The 23,144-nt window shown below is 43.8% G+C and overlaps 1 protein-coding gene across 1 annotated transcript in view; it reads right to left on the bottom strand.

Moving 5' to 3' along the window:
- Window positions 1-202: 202 nt before the first annotated feature.
- Window positions 203-23,144, bottom strand: part of SLIT1 (slit guidance ligand 1) — a 364,458-nt gene continuing 341,516 nt past the window's right edge. The window contains exons 29-37 of the mRNA XM_069754045.1: window positions 18,993-19,132; window positions 17,850-17,943; window positions 17,211-17,348; window positions 10,240-10,477; window positions 8,084-8,214; window positions 6,668-6,822; window positions 5,675-5,963; window positions 3,465-3,679; window positions 203-1,073 (exon numbers count right to left, since the gene is read on the bottom strand). Of these exons, the coding sequence (XP_069610146.1) occupies window positions 835-1,073; window positions 3,465-3,679; window positions 5,675-5,963; window positions 6,668-6,822; window positions 8,084-8,214; window positions 10,240-10,477; window positions 17,211-17,348; window positions 17,850-17,943; window positions 18,993-19,132 (1,639 nt within the window). The 3' untranslated portion in view covers window positions 203-834. The remainder of the gene's footprint in view (window positions 1,074-3,464; window positions 3,680-5,674; window positions 5,964-6,667; window positions 6,823-8,083; window positions 8,215-10,239; window positions 10,478-17,210; window positions 17,349-17,849; window positions 17,944-18,992; window positions 19,133-23,144) is intronic.

Raw genomic sequence — 23,144 nt, 5'->3', positions numbered from 1 at the left:
GAAGAGTGGCGCTGTTCCAGGAAATAAAAAAAAGACTGTTGAATTACGGGTAAACCCTTACCCTGCACTACTTGCTGGAGAACTTTATAATACAATGCCTAACATTATTTTTGACTAATACCCAATCTGCAAAAATATTTGTGCCTTATAAATGATTAACATGAGAGTCAGCGATGATATAAAATAAAAACACAATAATCGGTTGTATTTCACAGACAAAAGAAAGTGCTTTATGAAAGTGATGCGATGATCCCCTACTTTTTCTCTTTTTTTTTTTTTACATTTTACCTCTTCCTAGGAGAAGTTAACGACTCGGAAAGTATATTTGTAGAACATTCTGCGCTATACAAAAAATAAAATAATAATAATAAAAAAAAAATAAATGCAATACTGTCACAATGGTTACAAAAAAGAGAAATAAAAAAATATCCCCAAAAAATTGATCTAAGTCCAAGAACAAAAAACAGACATAAAGCTTCCTTCGCACTCCGTGTAAATCTATCCACATTGTGTATAAATACATTTTGTGTTTTGTTTTTTTTAAAAAATCTCTATCTACACATTTACCCTCTACACATATACCTTCTCTATACCTCTCCCAAAGATTACAACACTATACAAGCAGCCAGCGTGCGCCTCTCATGTAGTAGGTACTGTTTATACATATAACTTTTTTTTTTTTTGTTTTCGCTGAATGCCACAGACATTAAGATGTTCTGAAAGGGAAGCAGAGTCCAGTTTTACAGAATGCATTGTCCGTTTTTTTTTTGTTTTTTTGTTGTTTTTTTTGAATCCGGTGTGGTATGATCTACGATGATCCAGTCCATTGAGATCCTACATACACTGGGAGCAGCCGCACTTTATCGGCTTCTCTACGTCTTCCACAAACGAGGATCCGTCGCTGCACTCGAACGTGTACTTCCTGCGCTTCATGCGTAATCCCGTGCAGCAGCCCTGGTTGTTGCAGGATCCTCGGCACTCTACCCAGGATACCGTACGGGTGGTTTGGCATATGGCGTATCCCCTCTGCACTTGGTAGTAATCCCTGACGGGATCCCCTCTACATTCTGACTCTGTGGATAGGACGACACATAGAATTAGCAAATATTAAGACGGTCGGAAATGATGTATCATTATGAAAAGATTTTTACGACCCTGATCCGGCATCCATGTTGGTACTCCACGGCATTGAGTACCACCTCGGCCAACACTCGAATACCAGCATCCTGGCGTGATGACATTACGGCGGTCTAGTAATGGTAGAGATGCCCAAGATGCCGTCATTGGAGTGACAAGCGGTATCCTGGATGCCAGCATTCACGTGCCGGCCAAGGAAGTCTGCACTGGTCTTGTTGGGCTACCATGGAGTACTGATGCTGAACCATAAACTTGTGACTCTTTTTTGCTCAACTCTAGTAAAATTATGCGATGATTAAGGACATGCGCCCGAAAACGCGTTTGTATGTTATTATGAGTATGGTGATGGGGTTTGCGCTATTTTTAAAGTTTTTGGATTATTTCAACAAAATCAAATATGGAGTTTTATGGAAGGTCTTGATGATGGACAGATACATTGATGGTGTGTCCTGGCTTATCTGACAGATGAGGGTCTTGGTTGCTAATTTTCACATCTCCCACAGAAGGGACTATAGAGAGGGGACGCCACCGGTCCATTCCCAGAGGTGGTGATTGAGCCCCATTCTCCAGGTAGGTGGGATCCCATTTATTAGACCTTTGTGGCGTATCAAAAATGGCCAAGATTGATGTTTTCCACAGAGGCTTAGCTATCATAAAGGCAATCCGAGGGCTCAGCTTGGAATTTTTGAGTGCAGGACTCCACTCTCCATTGGCATTGTGTTAAAAGCAGACAAGCAAGTGAGCATGATGGTACTCGGGCCAGCGTTAGGGGCAGGCAGACCAGACAGCCACCTAGGGCCCCCGCTGCTCCAGGTGCTCACAGCCAGTGTCTGCTATGGGGCCTCTGGGTAAGAGGGACCGGCGCCGCTCCCTCCCAGCATTGCGCATTCAACTTATCGGCATCATAGATGCCAATAAAGCTGAAAGCAGTGATGGAAGGGAGAGCATCATGTGACGTTTCCTCTCCTATCACTCCCCCTCTGTCTCTGACTCAGCGTGTTTCAGCAGTGGAGCTGATGAGACACTCTGCAGAAGTCAGAGCAGCTTGGGAACGAGGAGGAGAGGTGTGTGTGTATGTGTCTGAATTATAGTGTGTGTGTCTGCTGCACGATAATGTGGGGGGATTGCACTATACTGTGTATGTGGGGGGGCTGCATTGTATTGTGTGTGGGGGCTGCCCTATACGGTGTATGTGGGGGGACTGCACTATACTGTGTGTGTGGGGGCTGCACTATAATGTGGGTTTGTGAGGGGGCTGCATTATACTCTGAGGGGGCTGCTTTATACTCTTAGGGAGCTGCATTATACTGTGTGCGGGGGCTGCACTTTACTGTGTGTGGGGAGACTGCACTATACTGTGTGTTTGTGGTGGGCTGCATTATACTGTGTGTAGGGCTGCTTTATACTCTGGGAGGGCTGCATTATACTGTGTGTGGGGGGCTGCACTATACAGTGTGTTTGTAGGGGGCTGGATTATACTCTGTGGGGGTGAGGCCTGCATTATACTGTGTGTGTGGGGCTGCACTATACTGTGTGCGAGGGGCTGCATTATACTCTGAGGGGGCTGCATTATACTCTATGTGGGGGGTTGCAGTAAACTCTAAGGGGGCTGCATTATACTCTACGAAGGACCATGGGGAGTGCATTTTATTATGTGTACTATATGGGACCTGCATTATAATGTATCGAGGACTATCTGTACCAGTCATTCTTCCTCGGGGTAGGTGCACACAGTCTGTAAACGATGCGGGGTTGGATGCTGCATACCTGTGCATCGGCCAGATGTTACAGAATAGTGGATGGGATTTCAAGAAATCCCATCCCCACTATGCGTGCACAGACGCCCTCAGCTTACCTGCGGAGACGGACATGCGGCGCATCTCTCCAGACCGTAGCATGTCAATTTATCTTTATTTGTCTCCGCAAGATAAATATCACTTATACAATGTATTGGATGCAGTGAATCCGCTCGGTTCAATGAACACATGCAGATTCACCTGCGTTCAATAGACGGCAGCGCTTTGGATGCAGCAGACATGTGCTACGTCCAAAGCACTGCCATTTACTGAACATCTGCACATACCCTAAAGAGGCCAGGAAACAAGTGTCGAATTACTTCAATATTGTCTATCGCGCTCGTTTAGTGGCCTGAACTTAGCGCCTGTAAATACAACAGAAATTTTTCTGTGTGATGGTGCGATATATTAGCTTTTGGGGCCCCACTTTAAACTTTTGCCTAGGGCCCCACTTTGTCTAAAACTGGCCTTGCTCGGGCTGGCACCCTAATAAGGCCACCATGTGTAAGATGCCATGTTACCCTTACCTACCCTGATCACAGATGTCACCCACGTAGCCGTTGTCGCACTCGCAGTATGCCTCTCCTATGTCGGAGATCTGACAGCGCCCGTGCTGGCACTGCAGATTCTTGCATGGATTATAGAGCTCTCCTCCTTGCTGGTTGCAGAGAGCGCCCTTGTACCCATCCTGGCACAGGCAGCTGTAGGTCACCGAATCCAGGGGCATGCAGGTCCCATGTACACACCTGCGGAGAAAGAAGTGTGAATAAAGGCACAATGCACAAGAAACCGACTAATATGGAAATAGGGGTCATCTGTCAAATGGTATTAGAAATGCCTAAGATTGTTGTGGCAGGAGTATGGTGCTGGCCTGAATCCGGTTCTGGCACACGAGTGTCCTTTGTATAATCTATCACTTCCAGCAGAAGATTATCAGATTATCTCAGTATCACGGTGGCTATGGTTAACTTGCCACTTGTCAAAATTTAAAGTGAGTCTGTCAGCAGACAAAGACTGTTCAAACCAAGCACATGCGCTTGGTGCACCTTTGGCGTGACCAAGCAGTTCAGTCCACCTTTGGCACGGCTAGGCAACTCAGTGCACCTTTGGCATGGCCGAGCAGTTCAGTGCACCTTTGGCGTGGCCGGGCAGTTCAGTGCACCTTTCGTGGCCGAGCAGTTCAGTGCACCTTTGGCATGGCCGAGCAGTTTAGTGCACCTTTGGAGCTGCCGAGCAATTCAGTGCACCTCTGGCGCGGCTGAGCAGTTCAGTGCATCTTTCCACCTCCTCGTTTTGCATTTATCTCCTTGCTTTTCCTTGATTGACAGGTCTGGCTTTACAGGAACCAGAGGAGGGTGAAGATGGATGAAAACGAAAACCGGAAAGTGCACTAGACAGTTAGGCCACGCCATGGGAGCACGGAGCCACCCTGCTTGATGTCTTGATGTGAACAGTCACTTTGTGCTGACAGACCCTCTTAGGCCGGTTTCACACGTCAGTGGCTCCGGTACGTGAGGTGACAGTTTCCTCACGTACTGGAGACACTGACTCACGTAGACACATTGAAATCAATGTGTCTCTGCACATGTCAGCGTGTTTTCACGGACCGTGTGTCCGTGTGCAAAACACGGAGACATGTCAGTGTTCGGGGGAGCGCACGGATTACACGGACCCATTAAAGTCAATGGGTCCGTGTAAAACACGTACCGCACACGGACGCTGTCCGTGTGCAGTCCGTGTGCCGTGCAGGAGACAGCGCTACAGTAAGCGCTGTCCCCCCAGCATGGTGCTGAGGCCGCCATTCATATCTTCTCTCCAGCAGCGTTCGCTGGAGAGAAGATATGAAAAATCCTTTTTTTTTTTCGTGTTTAAAATAATGATCCCTGTCCCCTCCCCCCTCCCACCCCCTGTGCGCCCGCCCGCTGTTAATAAAATACTCCCTCGGCTCCCTCGCAGCTTCCTCTCGGCGCCAGCTTCTCCTGTATGAGCGGTCACGTGGTGCCGCCGATTACAGTCATGGATATGCGGCTCCACCTCCCATAGGGGTGGAGCTGCATATTCATGACAGTAATGGGCGGCACCACGTGACCGCTCATACAGGAGAAGGTGCGGCGCGGAGAGGAAGCTGCGAGGGAGCCGGGTGAGTATTTTAGTAACAGCGGGCAGGCACCCAGTGGGTGGGAGGGGGGAGGGGACAGGCATCTTTATTTTAAACACGAAAAAAAAAAAAAAGGATTTTTCATATCTTCTCTCCAGCGAACGCTGCTGGAAAGAAGATATGAATGGCGGCTTCAGCACCAGATGCAGGGGACAGCGCTTATCTCTAGCGCTGTCTCCTGCACGCTCCGTGTGGTACCCAGTCGGCACACGGGCGGCACACGGGCGGCACACGGCTGCCGCACGTGTGCCACACTGATGTTCAAGGTAAGCACACGGACACGGATAATTCCGGTACCGATTTTTCCGGTACCGGAATTATCTGGACATGTCAGACTGGCCTTAAGATGCACAGCTACTCATGCACTTTGAAGTGGACATGCCCCCGACCTGCAGAGCTAAAATTTAGATGCTCAGAGGTGAAGAGATGCTGAATGGTAGGTGAGAGCAGCCATTTTTATTCCTGGCCACTATGCCAGTCTTCGTAGCCTCACCCCTTATGAGTCTATAAATGCTCCCTTTGATGCAACTTGACAGTGCGTATGGTTTTCCTGATTCCACCATATTTCCTCCGCTGCACTTACTTGTGCCCGATGCAGGGGTTGCTGATCTGCTGGTCACAGTGTGAACCCGTCCAGCCCGCCTCGCAGTGACACACTGGTCCGTTGGCAGCGTTGGGCTGACATATGCCATGCAGACAGAAGAGTTTTTTGCACGGTTCACATCCTGGCACCACCCCGGGTTTCATCTGCGTCTTGGTGAAGTCTTGCAGCTCGTTATTAATGTACAGGTTGCGGATGCAGCCGTGGAAACTGGTGCCGTTCAGAATCTGCCACAGTCGGAAAGCAGCAGAGTTGACATCCACCGGCATGCCTGGGTCACAAACACCAATAATGACCATCAGCGATAGCAAAGGGTAGAAGAAATACATTTTTAATATTGATACTATTGCCGATGCAATTTCCAAATACGTCGCGTGGCCATAAAAAAATTTGCGACTGCGACCTGGTAACTATTTTATAGATTTTATATAAATTTTATTCATTGAAGTTTGTGGCAAGTGAGTTGACCACGGTAAATCCATCACATCTGGAAAAATTTGTCACCAGAGATCGCATGGTACAACGTGACAAAGGAAGTCATTAAATGCGATGTCGGGATGTGCCGCCGTGATCTTACTATTGCGGCACATGTTGCCATGCGGCTCTATACAAAGTGCATATATTGCAAGGGTTAAATCCACTGTGAAGACTGTCCAAGAGGACCTTTTGGCACAATGCAATTGTCTAGGTGGGTGGCCCCTGCATGTTCCTTTAAACTCCAGGTAAAGGATAATATTTAGTGATGAGCGAACGTGCTCGGATAAGGTGCTTTCTGGGCATGCTCGGGTATTAGGCTGGGTCTCCAACATATTATTCGAGCACGCGGAAAGCACTCTGTTCACACCCGAGCATGCTGAGAGAGCATTTTATCAGAGTACAAAATGAGCTTGCAAGCAAAACTACAAGTTCCAGCATGACTTCTGGCTGACAAGCGACAAACCAGACTCATCCGTCCATCTAGGTTGTATCTCTTACCTCCTACGTACAGTGGCGCTTCACTGTTCAGTGTGTAATGCTTCCCAAAGTTGTCCATGGTCATGGGGGCGCCGCCGTCAATCGACAGATTAACCATCTGGTCAAAGGTAACTAACTCCACTGTATGGAACTGGCCGTCATTGATAGTCTCTGCGCTGGAGAAGAGGAATTGTCAGGAATACACCCTCATTATCCTCCTATTCACACAGTAATGAGTCCCCGGGGGATGTGAAGAATGGTCGGCTAATTCTAAATTACAGAGTGACGGTGTGGGCATCTGGTGCACCGTGCCATCTGCCGTCGGCCCAGCTCCCGTAATCCTCCGCCACACAATGGTGTCAGTATCGGATCACTAACCGATCGCTGGCACCTCCAATAAAAATGTCCGCGCCTGATTTACTGCGGCTCAGGTGGAGACGCACAAGAGGCCGACGCTGGATTTCATCTATTTCAATGACTGTGGGAGGAATGATTTACACTACAGCAGGAATAATGCCGAGTGTCACCACGCGATCCCCCCACATAAATCGATTACTATCAGATCATCCTCTCTAATATTAAGAACTACTTGCCTAAAAGTCTGACTAAACTAATCAACTTCATAATAGAATTTCTGTTAGTATGAAGGTCGGGCCGACGATCGGCTTTTCGAAAATTTTGGTTACTTTGCTTTGAATTTGATATATGAAAAGTAAATTTACCCTTAAAGGAACTGTATCAAATTAGAAATAAGATTTTTGCTTCTTTCAGAAACAGCGCCACCTTTGTCCGTTGGTTACGTCTAGTACTGCAGCTCTGATGCATGGAGTCCAGCTGCCATCCCCACTCTGTGTATCTTATGAGCAAAAGGGTGCGCTGTTTGTAGAAGAACTGAATCGTATTGTTCTAACCTGACACAACCCCTTTAAGAGGCTAAGGAAACCGGTGACGAAGCTCTGTGTGCAAGACCGGTCCCAGGTTTATGTGGACCCTTCAGGGGGGCATTCAGTAAGCTCCTAGCTGCACCCCGCAATCGCATGGCATGAAGAAACACCCATCCCCCATTTCTAACCTCTTAGATGCCACTGCCACAACTGACTGTAGCATTTAAGGGGTTGATGAGATTGCAGCTATCTCCATTCTTAGCCAATGACTACGTGGGCCTTGGCACATTTCGGGTTTGTCGGGCGCTCAGTCCAACCCTGCATACACGCTATGTTAACATTGCCATCAGAGCCTCTAGTCACGGGGGGCTTCTTGCCCCGATGTGCTCAGTTAAATCAATGGGGTCATTAGCCACCGGGACAGCGTTGAAGCTTCTGTTATAAACTAGGGTTACGACACCCGTATATGAGCAGACCCTTGGGCCTTGTTCACACAGGGCAGCTCTGACAAACGGTTGGAGTAATAGAAAGGATAGAAAGTCCCGGGTCTTACCTATAGATGGCAGAGCTGGGGAAGCTCCCGGGGTCGTAGCTGACTCTCACGTGACCCTGATATAACTCCACGGCCATGTGATCGCGATCACCGTTGTACAAGAGGATTCCATTGTCTTCGGCTGTGGACACCTACGTGCAGGAGGACGCTCGTTACTAGAGGTCTATTGGTTTCTCATCCCCAACATAAACCCCGTTCATTACATCCCGACGGTTAATGATAAACTAATTGGTGAAAAAGTCATTAAACATCATGTATGAGATTCCTAATAAATAGCGCCACTCTTGTGCCTAGACCGTGTCTGGTATTGCAGGATTCAAGAGACTGAGCGTGAGCTGCAATAGAAACACACTATGACATGGTAATGTAGGCGTTAAAGGGGTATTCCAATATTATACAATTAAGGCAACAGGTGTTCATCTCATCTTTGGGATCCACGTTCACCGGTCTACACCATTGTAGCCTATGGGAATTATGGAAAGAGCTGAAGGTTGCCTCCAAGAACATGTCATAAAATTAAGAGTTCCCCTTTAAGAGTATAATCCACTTGCGTGCCTGTAGAGACTTTTCATTACTGTTTTATGCGGATTTTGACTTCCCGATCCTCTATCTACATAGATGTTTCAAAATTCTTCTGGTTGCCCTTGGAAACAGACAACAGTCTGCCCTGTTGTCAGACATGTGACTTAACAGTTTAACTGACATTTGAGAGCCCACAATGCACTACTCCCTGGTATTAGGAAACCTTAGGACTTCTGGACAACATAACACTTATTTTTTTTACTACTGTATTTTTCAGACTATAAAATAGAAAAAAAAAAGATTTTTTATAAGATCAGGGTTCATCCTATAGTTCGAATTTAAGAGGGGGGCAACGGCAATGGAGCGGGGTCACAGGAGGCATGCTCCCTTTCCCAGGACGCTGGCAGCGGCAGAAGTTGGGCAATGCTGCGGGCCCTGGGAGGGAGAAGTGGGTGCCATAGCGGTATGATGCTGCGGCCCCGATGTCTCCGGTGAGGCAGAGCATTACTTTTCTGGCACCCCACGACTTCAAGAAAATGACCGCCAGGAAAGCAATTCACTCCGCTCTGCCTCACCACCGACATCGGGCTCACAGCATTGCACCGCTTCTGCCGCTGCCGCCTTCCACAGGAGGGAACCACGCCTCCTGTGATCCTGCACCACCACTCCTGCACCTCCCCAGTAAGCTACATTCAGACTATAAGACTCACTCCCCCTTTTTTGGGGGGATGTGCATCTTATAGTCTGAAAAATACAGTAGTTTTGAGCTACTTGCTGTTTTGTTCCTTTATATCTAAAGCTAAAATAGTCACAAAGTCACTAAACATTCCAAGTTCTTCTTTACGAATCTGAATTCTTCCTTATTCACGACAGCTGGGTCACTTGTCACGGAGAGGCCTGAAGAAATGCCGGTGTGTACGGCACACAAGTGTTCCACCTGCCTATCTTGACCCTGCAGTAAGTCGTATGCAAATATATATTTATTGGGAAATCCAGATGTAACAGAACATTTCTGCAGTGGATCCCATGGCTGTCATCCCGCCTGATTTTATACTGCCGATTGTGCTGTGGCTCCACCACAGAGGGGTAAAATCTGCAATCAAAATCTGTAGTATTGAAAATCTGCAGCATTTCTATATTTTGGAGCTGATTTTTTTTTTGGGATGAGTTTTAAAACCTTCCTATACGCATATGTACAGTATTATAAATGGTTCATGATGCTCCGTCCCCTGCAAATCTACTGCATCTAGACCCTTCATCTATAATACAAAAATATTCCTTATCGTTAAAGCGCGACCTTACGTGAATTCCTTCGATTTCTGAACTAGAGACAAGAATGGAATCAGTGAGGAAATCCAATAATCCAGAAGATCTGATAATCTGGCATTTGAAGTCCCAGATGATGGGAATGTCACCGTAACGCTAAGTTATTTGACGTCTATTACGTTGTGTCACTTTACATGTTATATGCCACATTTACATTTTGTCAGGTTTTTTTTTGTTTTTGTTGAGTGATGTTTGCAAACTGTAAAGTTCCAACCTCAGCACCGCGGAGCAGATGGCCCGGCATTTTATTCTGCTGACACTCGGCGCCGTTTTTTTTTTGATAGGGTTGATAGCTTATTTACACCTACCTGAAGAGTGATATTCGCCCGGGGCCAGTTCTGTAGGTCTGTGAATTGCAGGTAGGTGTCTCTATCCACAAAATTCACACTCAAGAGTTTCTCGCACCTGTTCCCTCCGAAGCCAGGAAGGCACTGGCACACCGCGCTGTTCCCCAGGTCGATGCACTTGGCTCCGTTCTGGCAGTCGGCTAATTTACAGGGGTTCGTCAGGGTGGATGATTGTGATGGCATTTCACAGAGCTGCCCGCTGAGAGACCAGAGAGAGATGGGGGAGAGTTACAGGAATGGATTCAGCCTTACACTCTCCCCAAATTTCAGATGTTTACAACCCAGGTCATGTAAAAAACTCCAGAATTTGATTTTTTAATTTTTTTGGGGGGTAATGAAGCATGCCAAAGCGCATGTGTTTACACTGGGAGAGGATGTTGGCAATGCAATGCATATGGGGGCTTAAATAGGGGGGCACAAGCAGCGATTCCCTTTTTAAATAAATTAAAGTTTTTTTTAATCATTAAAATTAGATAAAATTGTAAGGTGCTTGTAAAAATTTGCATTTTTCTTCTTATTTAAAAATTCTCCATTCTAAAGAACGGAGGGGTTTTTAAAACCACACGTTATCACCGAATCTGCCATCTATCAGCGGTGGCCGCTTCCTATACAAAGAGCGCAGTACTTACAAGCTTTGCTATAAAGCTTGTGAGCGCTGCTCGGAAGCTGGATTCAGGAAGTTTCAGTGCTCCTGCGGTCCTCTGATGCCTCTGCTAGTATTGGAGAACACGCAGTTCGCACCAGCTTTGCAACAATGCTTAATGGCGGAAACTGTCAATCATCTGGGAGGGCACTGTCCCCTAAGAAGAACTAAACCGGGAGGGAGTAGAGCGCGAGCTACAGAGGAGAGATAAGGAAATGAAAACTTTACATCTGCCACATTTCTAGTTCATGGAGATGCCAAGCGGCTGCAATGTAGAAACCATAATGTAGCAGTGAACGAGAAAAACAAACACGAAGCATGAAGCTTTTTATTTAAAGCTTTATCGGTTCCACAAATGAAAACCCAGGATGAGCGGCCGATGAGATACAATGGTGACCTACAGATATAGCAGAGCTGAATTTTTTTTTTTTAGGGTATGGTCCCAAGTACTGTCTATATACAGTACAGACCAAAAGTTTGGACACACCTTCTCATTTAAAGATTTTTCTGTATTTTCATGACTATGAAAATTGTACATTCACACTGAAGGCATCAAAACTATGAATTAACACATGTGGAATTATATACTTAACAAAAAAGTGTGAAACAACTGAAATATGTCTTATATTCTAGGTACTTCAAAGTAGCCACCTTTTCCTTTGATGACTGCTTTGCACACTCTTGACATTCTCTTGATGAGCTTCAAGAGGTAGTCACCGGGAATGGTTTTCACTTCACAGGTGTGCCCTGTCAGGTTTAATAAGTGGGATATCTTGCCTTCTAAATGGGGTTGGGACCATCAGTTGTGTTGAGCAGAAGTCTGGTGGATACACAGCTGATAGTCCTACTGAACAGACTGTTAGAATTGGTATTATGGCAAGAAAAAAGCAGCTAAGTAAAGAAAAACGAGTGGCCATCATTACTTTAAGAAATGAAGGTCAGTCAGTCCGAAAAATTGGGAAAACTTTGAAAGTGTCCCCAAGTGCAGTGGCAAAAACCATCAAGCGCTACAAAGAAACTGGCTCACATGAGGACCGCCCCAGGAAAGGAAGACCAAGAGTCACCTCTGCTTCTGAGGAGAAGTTTATCCGAGTCACCAGCCTCAGAAATCGCAGGTTTACAGCAGCTCAGATTAGAGACCAGGTCAATGCCACACAGAGTTCTAGCAGCAGACACATCTCTACAACAACTGTTAAGAGGAGACCTTGTGCAGCAGGCCTTCATGGTAAAATAGCTGCTAGGAAACCACTGCTAAGGACAGGCAACAAGCAGAAGAGACTTGTTTGGGCTAAAGAACACAAGGAATGGACAATAGACCAGTGGAAATCTGTGCTTTGGTCTGATGAGTCCAAATTTGAGATCTTTGGTTCCAACCACCGTGTCTTTGTGCGACACAGAAAAGGTGAACGGATGGACTCTACATGCCTGGTTCCCACCGTAAAGCATGGAGGAGGAGGTGTGATGGTGTGGGGGCGCTTTGCTGGTGACACTGTTGGGGAATTTATTCAAAATTGAAGGCATACTGAACCAGCATGGCTACCACAGCATCTTGCAGCGGCATGCTATTCCATCCCGCTTGCGTTTAGTTGGACCATTATTTATTTTTCAACAGGACAATGACCCCAAACACACCTCCAGGCTGTGTAAGGGCTATTTGACCAAGAAGGAGAGTGATGGGGCGCTACGTCAGATGACCTGGCCTCACAGTCACCAATCGAGATGGTTTGGGGTGAGCTGGACCGCAGAGTGAAGGCAAAAGGGCCAACAAGTGCTAAGCATCTCTGGGAACTCCTTCAAGATTGTTGGAAGACCATTCCCGGTGACTACCTCTTGAAGCTCATCAAGAGAATGCCAAGAGTGTGCAAAGCAGTCATCAAAGCAAAAGGTGGCTACTTTGAAGAACCTAGAATATAAGACATAATTTCAGTTGTTTCACACTTTTTTGGTAAGTATATAATTCCACATGTGTTAATTCATAGTTTTGATGCCTTCAGTGTGAATGTACAATTTTCATAGTCATGAAAATACAGAAAAATCTTTAAATGAGAAGGTGCGTCCAAACTTTTGGTCTGTACTGTATATTGTCACAAGGTCACTGGTAAACTACTGGAGGGGAGATATGTATCACTAAGGTAGTTGGCTTCAGTGATATGAACCTTTAGAAAATGCTTCAGCACACAAAGTGCTGAGAGGGGTTAATCGACTGTGTTAAGGGTTTTTTTGTGAATAGCTGGGTGGGAGGCTGTTCACCATATTTCAACCCCAGAGTGGGGTCTAGAAGGTAAATAGTCAGTCTTCTGAATCATTCAGCATTCGGTGTGCCCAGAGTTCCAGAATTGTGTTTGTGATAAAGTGAGCTGATCCTTGTTGTTTTTTCCCTGAGTGGGTGGATCTCTGCAGCCTCATAGACTGTGCTATATCTTTTCTGTTTTCCCGTTATACCAGAAAGAAAGATCGTGTTTATTTTTCTGAACTTTGCACTGGTTTATGCTGTACCTTTTTAATAAACCAGTAGAAGATACAAACGAGAAACTTTCCTGTGTCTAACTCTGTAAGCAGCCGAGTGAGCCAATCTACCACAATATATACATATAAATATATATACAGTATATATATTTATATACTATCTATATAATATATATATAGTAACTTAAAAAAAATCACTGTGCTAGAGATGGTCTGCAAAAAAGAATGGTCAAAAACTTCAGCCTAAAGATGTGCAATGCTGGCAGACACAGACCCCAAAATACTTGCAGCAGTAATTACAGTGAAAGGTGGTCCTACAAAATATAATCTCATGGGGTTGAGTTGAAAGAAAGTGGAAAAGTGAATGGGGTATGAATACTTTTTCAAGGCACTGTATGTACTATTAGATCAGAATTGTATTAGCCTCCTTTTATTTTCAGTTTATCATCTGTTTCCTGCCGATTATACGACATTTTATCTCTACAGAGGACATCGCTGTGACATCAACAATGAGATTTTACCTTTCCACTTCTGTCCGGCTCTTTAAGCTTTATTAAGAGGATTTCAGTCTATGGGATTTTGGCCGAGAATAGTTAAGTAATACAAGTACCCTGGACTGGTAAATTCACCCATGTGTGTCTTCACAGCTTGCACAGAGTATGTATACATGGCCGCTGCTAATTACAGCAAGGACTGCAACAAAGGATACTTGTAATCTTTACCTCTCAATGGGGCCCCTGCAAAGAGGGTTCCCTCTGAAATACCATAAAAAAACTCTGTAAATCCTTAAATAAAACCTATCTGGATGAATTTACTCCTGCAACCAGTGGTATGACTATATGGGTCCTAGTACAACAATAAAAATGATACCAATCTTGTAGTAATCGGACGTGCCATCGCTGAAAAATCAAACTTGGAAGCCAGGTGAAATTAAGCCAGGAAGTGCATCAGGGGCGTGTCCGTGTATCACCAAGTGCATGGACACGCCCCAGTGCACTTTCACGTTTCCGTGTGGATTCAAAGCTCAATTTCTCAGCGCTGGCACATCAGATTACTACAAGACTGGTATCATTTTTATTGTTGTACTAGGACCTATACAACCAGACCACTAGCCTGAGTAATAAAATAATTCCCTTTAGGGCTCATCTCCACTTGTGTGAGAAAAAAACGGTCCGATTTACGGACCGAAAAAACTGATGTAACGTCTGCGAGTGCCATGCGAGTGTCATGCGATTTTTTTATCGCAACATCCGTATGACATCCGTATTGCTGTCCGATTTTTACGCACGGGTCTCCTTTGAAAAGCCGGTAATTCAGCGCAGAGTACAGTAAAATCACAGTGACAGGTTAGATTAGAGTAGATATATACACATAGAATAGGTATATATACATATATATATGTCAGGGAGACACCTATATATATATATATTTATATTTAATGCAGCGCTAGATAGCTTTAAAGCTGGTAATTCAATTACCGGCTTTTGCTTTCTCCTTCACAAACCCGACATGATATGAGACCTGGTTTACATACAGTAAACCATCTCATATCACCATTTTTTTTTGCATATTCCACACTACTAATGTTAGTAGTGTGTATATGCAAAATTTGGGCGTTCTAGCTATTATATTTAAGGGTTAAATGGCGGAAAAAATTGGCGTGGGCTCCCGCACAATTTTCTCCGCCAGAGTAGTAAAGCCAGTGACTGAGGGCAGATATTAATAGCCTGGAGAGGGTCCATGGTTATTGGCCCCCCCCTGGCTAAAAACACCTGCCCCCAGCCACCCCAGAAAAGGCACATCTGGAAGATGCGCCTATTCTGGCACTTGGCCACTCTCTTCCCATTCCCGTGTAGCGGTGGGATATGGGGTAATGAAGGGTTAATGCCACCTTGCTATTGTAAGGTGACATTAAGCCTAATTAATAATGGAGAGGCGTCAATTATGACACCTATCCATTATTAATCCAATTGAAAGAAAGGGTTAAAAAAATACACACACATTATTAAAAATTATTTTAATGAAATAAAAACAAAGGTTGTTGTAATTTTTTATTTAACGCCCAATCCAATCACTGAAGACCCTCGTTCTGTAACCAAAAAAACATAATAAACCAACAATATACATACCTTCCGCAGATCTGTAAAGTCCAACGATGTAAATCCTTCTGAAGGGGTTAAAACATTTTGCAGCAAGGAGTTCCGCTAATGCAGGCTGCTCCTTGCTGCAAAACCCCGGGGAATGAGTCTAAATATAGATCAATGAGCTATATTTAGCTTCATTTGCGGTGAGGCGCCCACTGCTGGCTGTTCATAGATCGTGGGAACTTTCCTAGAAAGCCTGGGAGCTTTCAAGGAAAGTTCCCACAATCTATGAACAGCCAGCAGAGGGCGCCTCACCGCAAATGAAGCTAAATATAGCTTATTGATCTATATTTAGACTCATTCCCCGGGGTTTTGCAGCGAGGAGTAGCATTGCATTAGCAAAGCTCCTGGCTGCAAAATGTTTTAACCCCTTCAGAAGGATTTACATCGTTGAACTTTACAGATCTGTGGAAGGTAAGTATATTGTTGGTTTATTATTTTTTTTTTGTCACAGAACGAGGGTCTTCACTGAGTGGATTGGGCGTTAAATAAAAAATTACAACAACCTTTGTTTTTATTTCATTAAAATAATTTTTTAATAATGTGTGTGTGTATTTTTTTAACCCTTTCTTTCAATTGGATTAATAATGGATAGGTGTCATAATTGACACCTCTCCATTATTAATTAGGCTTAATGTCACCTTACAATTGCAAGGTGGCATTAACCCTTCATTACCCCATATCCCACCGCTACACGGGAATGGGAAGAGAGTGGCCAAGTGCCAGAATAGGCGCATCTTCCAGATGTGCCTTTTCTGGGGTGGCTGGGGGCAGGTGTTTTTAGCCAGGGGGGGGCCAATAACCATGGACCCTCTCCAGGCTATTAATATCTGCCCTCAGTCACTGGCTTTACTACTCTGGCGGAGAAAATTGTGCGGGAGCCCACGCCAATTTTTTCCGCCATTTAACCCTTAAATATAATAGCTAGAACGCCCAAATTTTGCATATACACACTACTAACATTAGTAGTGTGGAATATGCAAAAAAAATGGTGATATGAGATGGTTTACTGTATGTAAACCAGGTCTCATATCATGTCGGGCTTGTGAAGGAGAAAGCAAAAGCCGGTAATTGAATTACCAGCTTTAAAGCTATCTCGCGCTGCATTAAATATAAATATATATATATAGGTGTCTCCCTGACATATATATATGTATATATACCTATTCTATGTGTATATATCTACTCTCATCTAACCTGTCAGGGTGATTTTACTGTACTCTGCGCTGAATTGCCGGCTTTTCTAAGGACACGGGTGTGTAAAAATCGGACAGCACTCGCATGGTGCGAGTGCTGTGCGTTTTTTTTCTCGCACCCATTGACTTGCATTGGCGAGTCTCGTCCGAGAATCTCAGCAATACGCAGCATGCTGCGATTTTTTTCTCAGCCGACACAGATTTTTCTCAGTCCGATTTCGGCTGGGAAAAAAATCGCAAATGGAGTGTCACCTATTGATTAACATTGGTCCGAGTGCAATCCGATTTTTTATCGGATTGCACTCGTCCGTTTTCCTCACAAGTGGAGATGAGCCCTTAAGTTGTTTTTTTTTTAATGTAGATGTTGTCTAAAACTCACATTGGCCACTTTTATAGCTCCTGGAGGAGTTTCAGACCAGATTTAATGAATTGTCCTTCCGGAGATTTTCTGTTCAGGAGTCAAGGACAGAAGAATCTTCTTACCTGAAGCCCTCTGTGCACTGGCAGGAGTACCCGTTCACCTCATCCACGCACTGGGCATTGTTCTGGCAGCGGTGGTCTTTGCAGTCATCATAATTTAGGCTGCAGTTCTCTCCTATGTAGCCCGGTGCACATTCACATCTAGGAGAAGAGACAGGCGGGGTTTTCTCATGGACTAACTAAGTTATTAATGCAAAATGGTGCAAGTTACTGCGCCAAACAACCTTTCTGTCCCAAAGCTATAAAGGGGGCTTCTCAAATGGGATTTAACCTATTTTTGTGCCCATGGTGTTTTCATTTATTGCATGGATAGTTGCACCCTGTATGACACATTTTTGGGATAAAGGGGGCTGTCCGCTCAGGACCCCCTCTATAGAGAGCATGTGCAGACTTGAATGGCCCCATGCAATACCTCATTTGTCCTATAGTGGACGCTGTGGGGGAAATAAGTAATAATAAGCGGTTTGCTGGCGGTGTGGGGAAATATACCCCCCCGTGCGGTTGTCTGCAATAAGTCACAAGATATTGGTTACTTTTTTATGACTTTTTGTCGTCCTTGCTCTCCGTGACACTTTTCCCATCTGACCCACTGTTGGATGCACGGTATCATTTATGTGATCCAGTTGGGAGGGGTTCACTTACTTTGGACCCTCAGCAGTTGTGATGCATTTGGAGTCAGGATGACAGGGGTTGAGTTCTGCAGAGCAAAAATCCAACAACTGTTCGCAGTATTCACCTACAGAACAAAATGGAAAACCGGGTTAGAAAAGAAGAACGTTTTTTGTGCGGCGACACCGGCGTTTGAAGGGTGACGCGGACACATACCCTTATGTATCTATTCTGCTGGGTGTAAAACACTTTTCTATTTTAAGCTAGATATAGCGATGATCAGGAGCGATCGTTCTAACAATCATCGTTCTGTGTAAAATTAACTCATAAAGTAACTAAACTTTTTTTTTATTATTTCATTAATGTCCTGGCATTACAAAGTAATGAAGTTTTGGAATATACATCATTACTGTATCACTGCCTCCTTCTTTCTCAAACAAACCGTGCTATTTCACTGCCTAGATCATGCTCCTTTAAAAGCTGCTTTCATCTGCTGCTTCACAATATCTGTATACTAAATTCAGTCTGTGTATGGGATTTTCCTCGTTGCTCCCCAGGAAAAGTCTCATTCACATAATTTTTAACTATTGTGTACTGATTAACAATCATCGCTCTTTGTAAAAAGCACTCAAAGCACCTAAACTTTTTTTTTAATTTCATTATTTCTTCAGGAACCACAACATCATGAAGTTTTGGAATATGCTTTATTACTATACCACTGCCTCGTTCTCTACCAAACATTGTGTTGTAGTGCTATTTCACCGGCCAGTTCATGCTCCCTAAGAAGCTGCTTTCAACTGCTGCTTCACAATATCTATACAATATATTTAGTCTGTGTATAAGATTTTCCCCTTCAGGGCCTATTTGCTTCCCATCCCCATTTTCAGACAAGGAAGGTACCGTACACAAACGTTTTGACCATAGTGTACTGATCTTTGTTCAGCAGCAGATGAAAGCAGCTTCTGAAGGACAATTAACTAGGCACTGAAATGGCACTGCTGCATAGTGTACGGGAAGCAAAATAAGTTAATGAAGTCTGAAACAAAATGTCATAACTTTACAAAGGCCGGAGAATAATTAAAGAAGAGTCTCTGCCTAACAGACAAGCAAAATTAAACACAAAGTAAAAAGTCAGTATGTACAAAATTGGGGAAATGATAAAAATGATCAGTTTACCTGTGTATTGTGGGGTGCACTGACACGTGTACATGTTTATACCATCTACGCAGGTGCCGCCGTTCTCGCAGTCACTGTACTTGCATTCATCTCTGTTTACCGCACATGTTGGACCGTCAAATCCTTCGGCACAGGAGCATCTGAGGGTGACAGGGTACGGCCATAAGTCACAGAACACAACAAGTAGAAGCGCTGCTGTTTTTCATGTCGCAGAGTTCGCTGATAAGGATCACTTCAAGCTTTCAAGGCTCTCCAGCCCCTTCATCTGTCACACAGCCTGACATGAAAATCTCCCTGTGATCCCCTATATATTTAGCTAGCACACATATTACCTGGAGGCTCGGCTCGTTTTTAGCTGTGCTGTAAAAGTGACAGATAAATCTTCTATGTGCACGGTGCAACATTAAATATTAATCCCATCCTGGAATGTATGAGCAGCAGAGCCGGAAACAAACGCAATGTCTTATTGCAAAATCCATAGTCCAATTATGTGCAGACTCTAGAGCAATATATCACCGGGGTGCTGGCTAATATACGGCTCCTACCTCCTATGGGCACTCCGGGGTGCCAGCACCATACCAAATGCCATGCTTAACAGCATGTCCAAGGCAAGGCGCCTGCTCATTTGGCCAAGCCAGCCCCCTTCTTTGTCACAGCCAAAGCATAGAAAGAGTAGAAAGAGGAGGAGGCTGGCTTGGCCAGCACCCTTCAGTCCCTGATCTCGTCAGATAACACTGCCCTATGTCGCGCACAGGACCTAGAAGCACAGGAACTGCTTATTATTTAGCCACTATAATGTGATCCGCTATGGGAGTACAATATAGGCATTATAGGATAGTATTATATTAGTATTATATGGGTAATATCTGACAGTTTTATGTGGGCACCAGATGGTAGTGTTATTTCAATACAGTGTGGAGGTATTTGGGCATTGAATTACATTATTATTTGGATAATATATGGCGGCACTACGTGTACACTAGACGTTAGTATTATGTAGATAATATATGGAGGCATTATTTAAACATTGTATTATCGTGTTATTTGGGCACTGGGTAGTATATGGCGGTGTTATATGGGCACTAGATGGAAGTATTTCAATACATTGTGGAGATATTATTTAGGCGACATATGATGGTATTATTTGAGAATTGAATTACATTATTATTTGAACACTATATGGCGGCATAATGTGATCCCTATGGGAGTACTATTTAGGCATAGTATGTTAGCATTGTGTGGGTAATACATGGCAGTATTATGTGGACACTAGATGGCAGTATTTGAATAATATATGGAGGTATTATTTAAGCAATGTATGATGGCATTATGTAGCTCTTAGTACTATATGGCAGTGTTATATAGACACTAGATGGTAGAATACTGTGTGGAAGTATTATTTAGGTGATGATATTATTTTGAATTGAATAATATGTGGGGTACTACATGACAGTCCATGACAGTGGAAAATAGATGGCAGTATTATTTGGATACTTTGTGGAGATATTATTTTGGCATGGTATTATTTCAGAATTGAATGATATTATTTGGACACCATATGGCAGCATAATATGATCCCTCTATGTGAGTATTATCTAGGCATAGTATGTATTGATAGTATTGCTTGGGTAATATATTATGTGGACACTCAATAGTAGTATTTGGATACTTTATGGAGATATTATTTAGGCATCATAGTATAGTATTATTTCGACATTAAATGATGTTATGTGGGTAGTATATGACAGTAATATGTAGGCATTATATGGTAGTATTTCAAGACTGCTTGTCGGTAAGGTTGAACTTGATGGACCGAGGTCTTTTTTCAACCTATGTAACTATGAATTATAATATTGTGCGGACAGTACATGGCAGCGTTATATGGGCACTAGATGGTAGTATTATTTCAACACTATGTGGAGGTAATATTTAGGCACTGTATGATGGTATTATTTGGGCACTGAATGAGAGTATTGCGTGGGGAATATGTGACAGTGTAATAAATGGTGACATGTGATAGTTTGGGGCTCTGTTGGTGATTATGCATCGGAGCACACTTGCTCGAAGTTTTATATTAGAATACTAAAATTATACGACTGTCGATACAAATGCATGACTGATGAGCGTAGACGGCTGCAGAGAATGGTGAATTGCTGTATTTTTAGGAAGGCTGATGATGGGAAATGTAAAGAATATCAATGTAATACATTCTAGGGATGAACCGTGCAATAAATGTAGTAATACATCACGGATGCAACTAACAGCTCATGTACTAGGAAGATGCCATTACAGGCGACATTAAGTTCTGCACAAAGGTCCTTCTCAATCTTGATAAGGATCTCTCACCAGGGCCCAAATGTCAATTGTCTGGTAATTCGGTCTCGATGGAACAAGGCTTGTTTGCACTCAACATGCAGAGTGCATTGACGCGTCGTCACTTCACGTCTGTTTTTGTGTCGTATACAACAAAACTCCGCTAAATGTATCTTGCTGGAAGCTCAACCTACAGATGTTGCAGACCTGAGCTTGTCAAATGCAGCAGAGGAGACGTTATCATTGGGCATGACTTATTTGTGGATTTACACAGGACTGCATTTCGGTCTCTGATTTGTTTCCAATAAAGTGCACATTACAAAATCTCATCCACACGCCGCTGAAAAAAATACATAGTTATTAAGGTTGAAGGAAGACTATATGTCCATCTAGTTCAACCCATAGCCTAACCTAACATGCCCTAACATGTTGATCCAGAGGAAGGCAAAAAAAACCCATGTGGCAAAGAGTAAGCACCACATTGGGGGAAAAAATTCCTTCCCGACTCCACATACGGCAATCAGACTAGTTCCCTGGATCAACGCCCTATCAAGGAATCTAGTGTATATACCCTGTAAAATTATACTTTTCCAGAAAGGTATCCAGTTCCCTCTTAAATTTAAGTAATGAATCACTCATTACAACATCATACGGCAGAGAGTTCCATAGTTTCACTGCTCTTACAGTAAAGAATCCGCGTCTGTTATTATGCTTAAACCTTTTTTCCTCCAACCGCAGAGGATGCCCCCTTGTCCCTGTTTCAGGTCTATAATTAAAAAGATCATCAGAAAGGTCTTTGTACTGTCCCCTCATATATTTATACATTAAAATAAGATCACCCCTTAGTCTTCGTTTTTCCAAACTAAATAGCCCCAAGTGTAATAACCTATCTTGGTATTGCAGACCCCCCAGTCCTCTAATAACCTTGGTCGCTCTTCTCTGCACCCGCTCCAGTTCAGCTATGTCTTTCTTATACACCGGAGACCAGAACTGTGCACAGTATTCTAAGTGTGGTCGAACTAGTGACTTGTATAGAGGTAAAATTATGTTCTCCTCATGAGCATCTATGCCTCTTTTAATGCATCCCATTATTTTATTTGCCTTTGTAGCAGCTGCCTGACACTGGCCCCTGAACATGAGTTTGTCATCCACCCATACACCCAGGTCTTTTTCATTGACGGTTTTGCCCAGAGTTTTAGAATTAAGCACATAATTATACATCTTATTACTTCTACCCAAGTGCATGACCTTACATTTATCCCCATTAAAGCTCATTTGCCATTTATCAGCCCAAGCTTCTGCAAATTGTCCTACAGTGCGGAATATTCTATGTCAAACTGCATTCCTCGAGGGCTGCAAACAGGTCATGTTTTCAGGATTTCCTTGCACTGTACAGGTGATAATTTAATCACTTACACAAATAATGAGTTGGTGATTAAATTATCACCTGTGCAGTACAAGGAAATCCTGAAAACATGACCTGTCTGCAGCCCTCAAGGAATGCAGTTTGACACCCCTGATATAGGCTTTATTCACACATCAGTATTTTATATGAGTATTTCTATGCCGAGAGCGTCTCCAAATCACAGAATTGCTCTCAATCTTTCAATTTGCATTTTTCTCTGTAAGTTCCAACTCCTGGTTTTTGTCATATAAAATCTAATGCAAAATGCTGACAAAATACTGACGTGTGAATGAGACCTTACGCTGCGTCAGATTTCACTCTTCAATATGCAAAGAGGAAAATCTGCAGCAAACACACAGAATTCCTGCAATAAATTTTGCATGAAAACCACATGATTTACTGCCATTGTTGTTGTTGTGAATGCTCCTCTGCCA

The sequence above is a fragment of the Ranitomeya imitator genome, chromosome 2 (assembly GCF_032444005.1).
Source record: "Ranitomeya imitator isolate aRanImi1 chromosome 2, aRanImi1.pri, whole genome shotgun sequence".
Taxonomy (NCBI): domain Eukaryota; kingdom Metazoa; phylum Chordata; class Amphibia; order Anura; family Dendrobatidae; genus Ranitomeya; species Ranitomeya imitator.
Note: the sequence above shows the minus strand (reverse complement) of the source record. Positions and strands in the feature narration are given on the sequence as shown.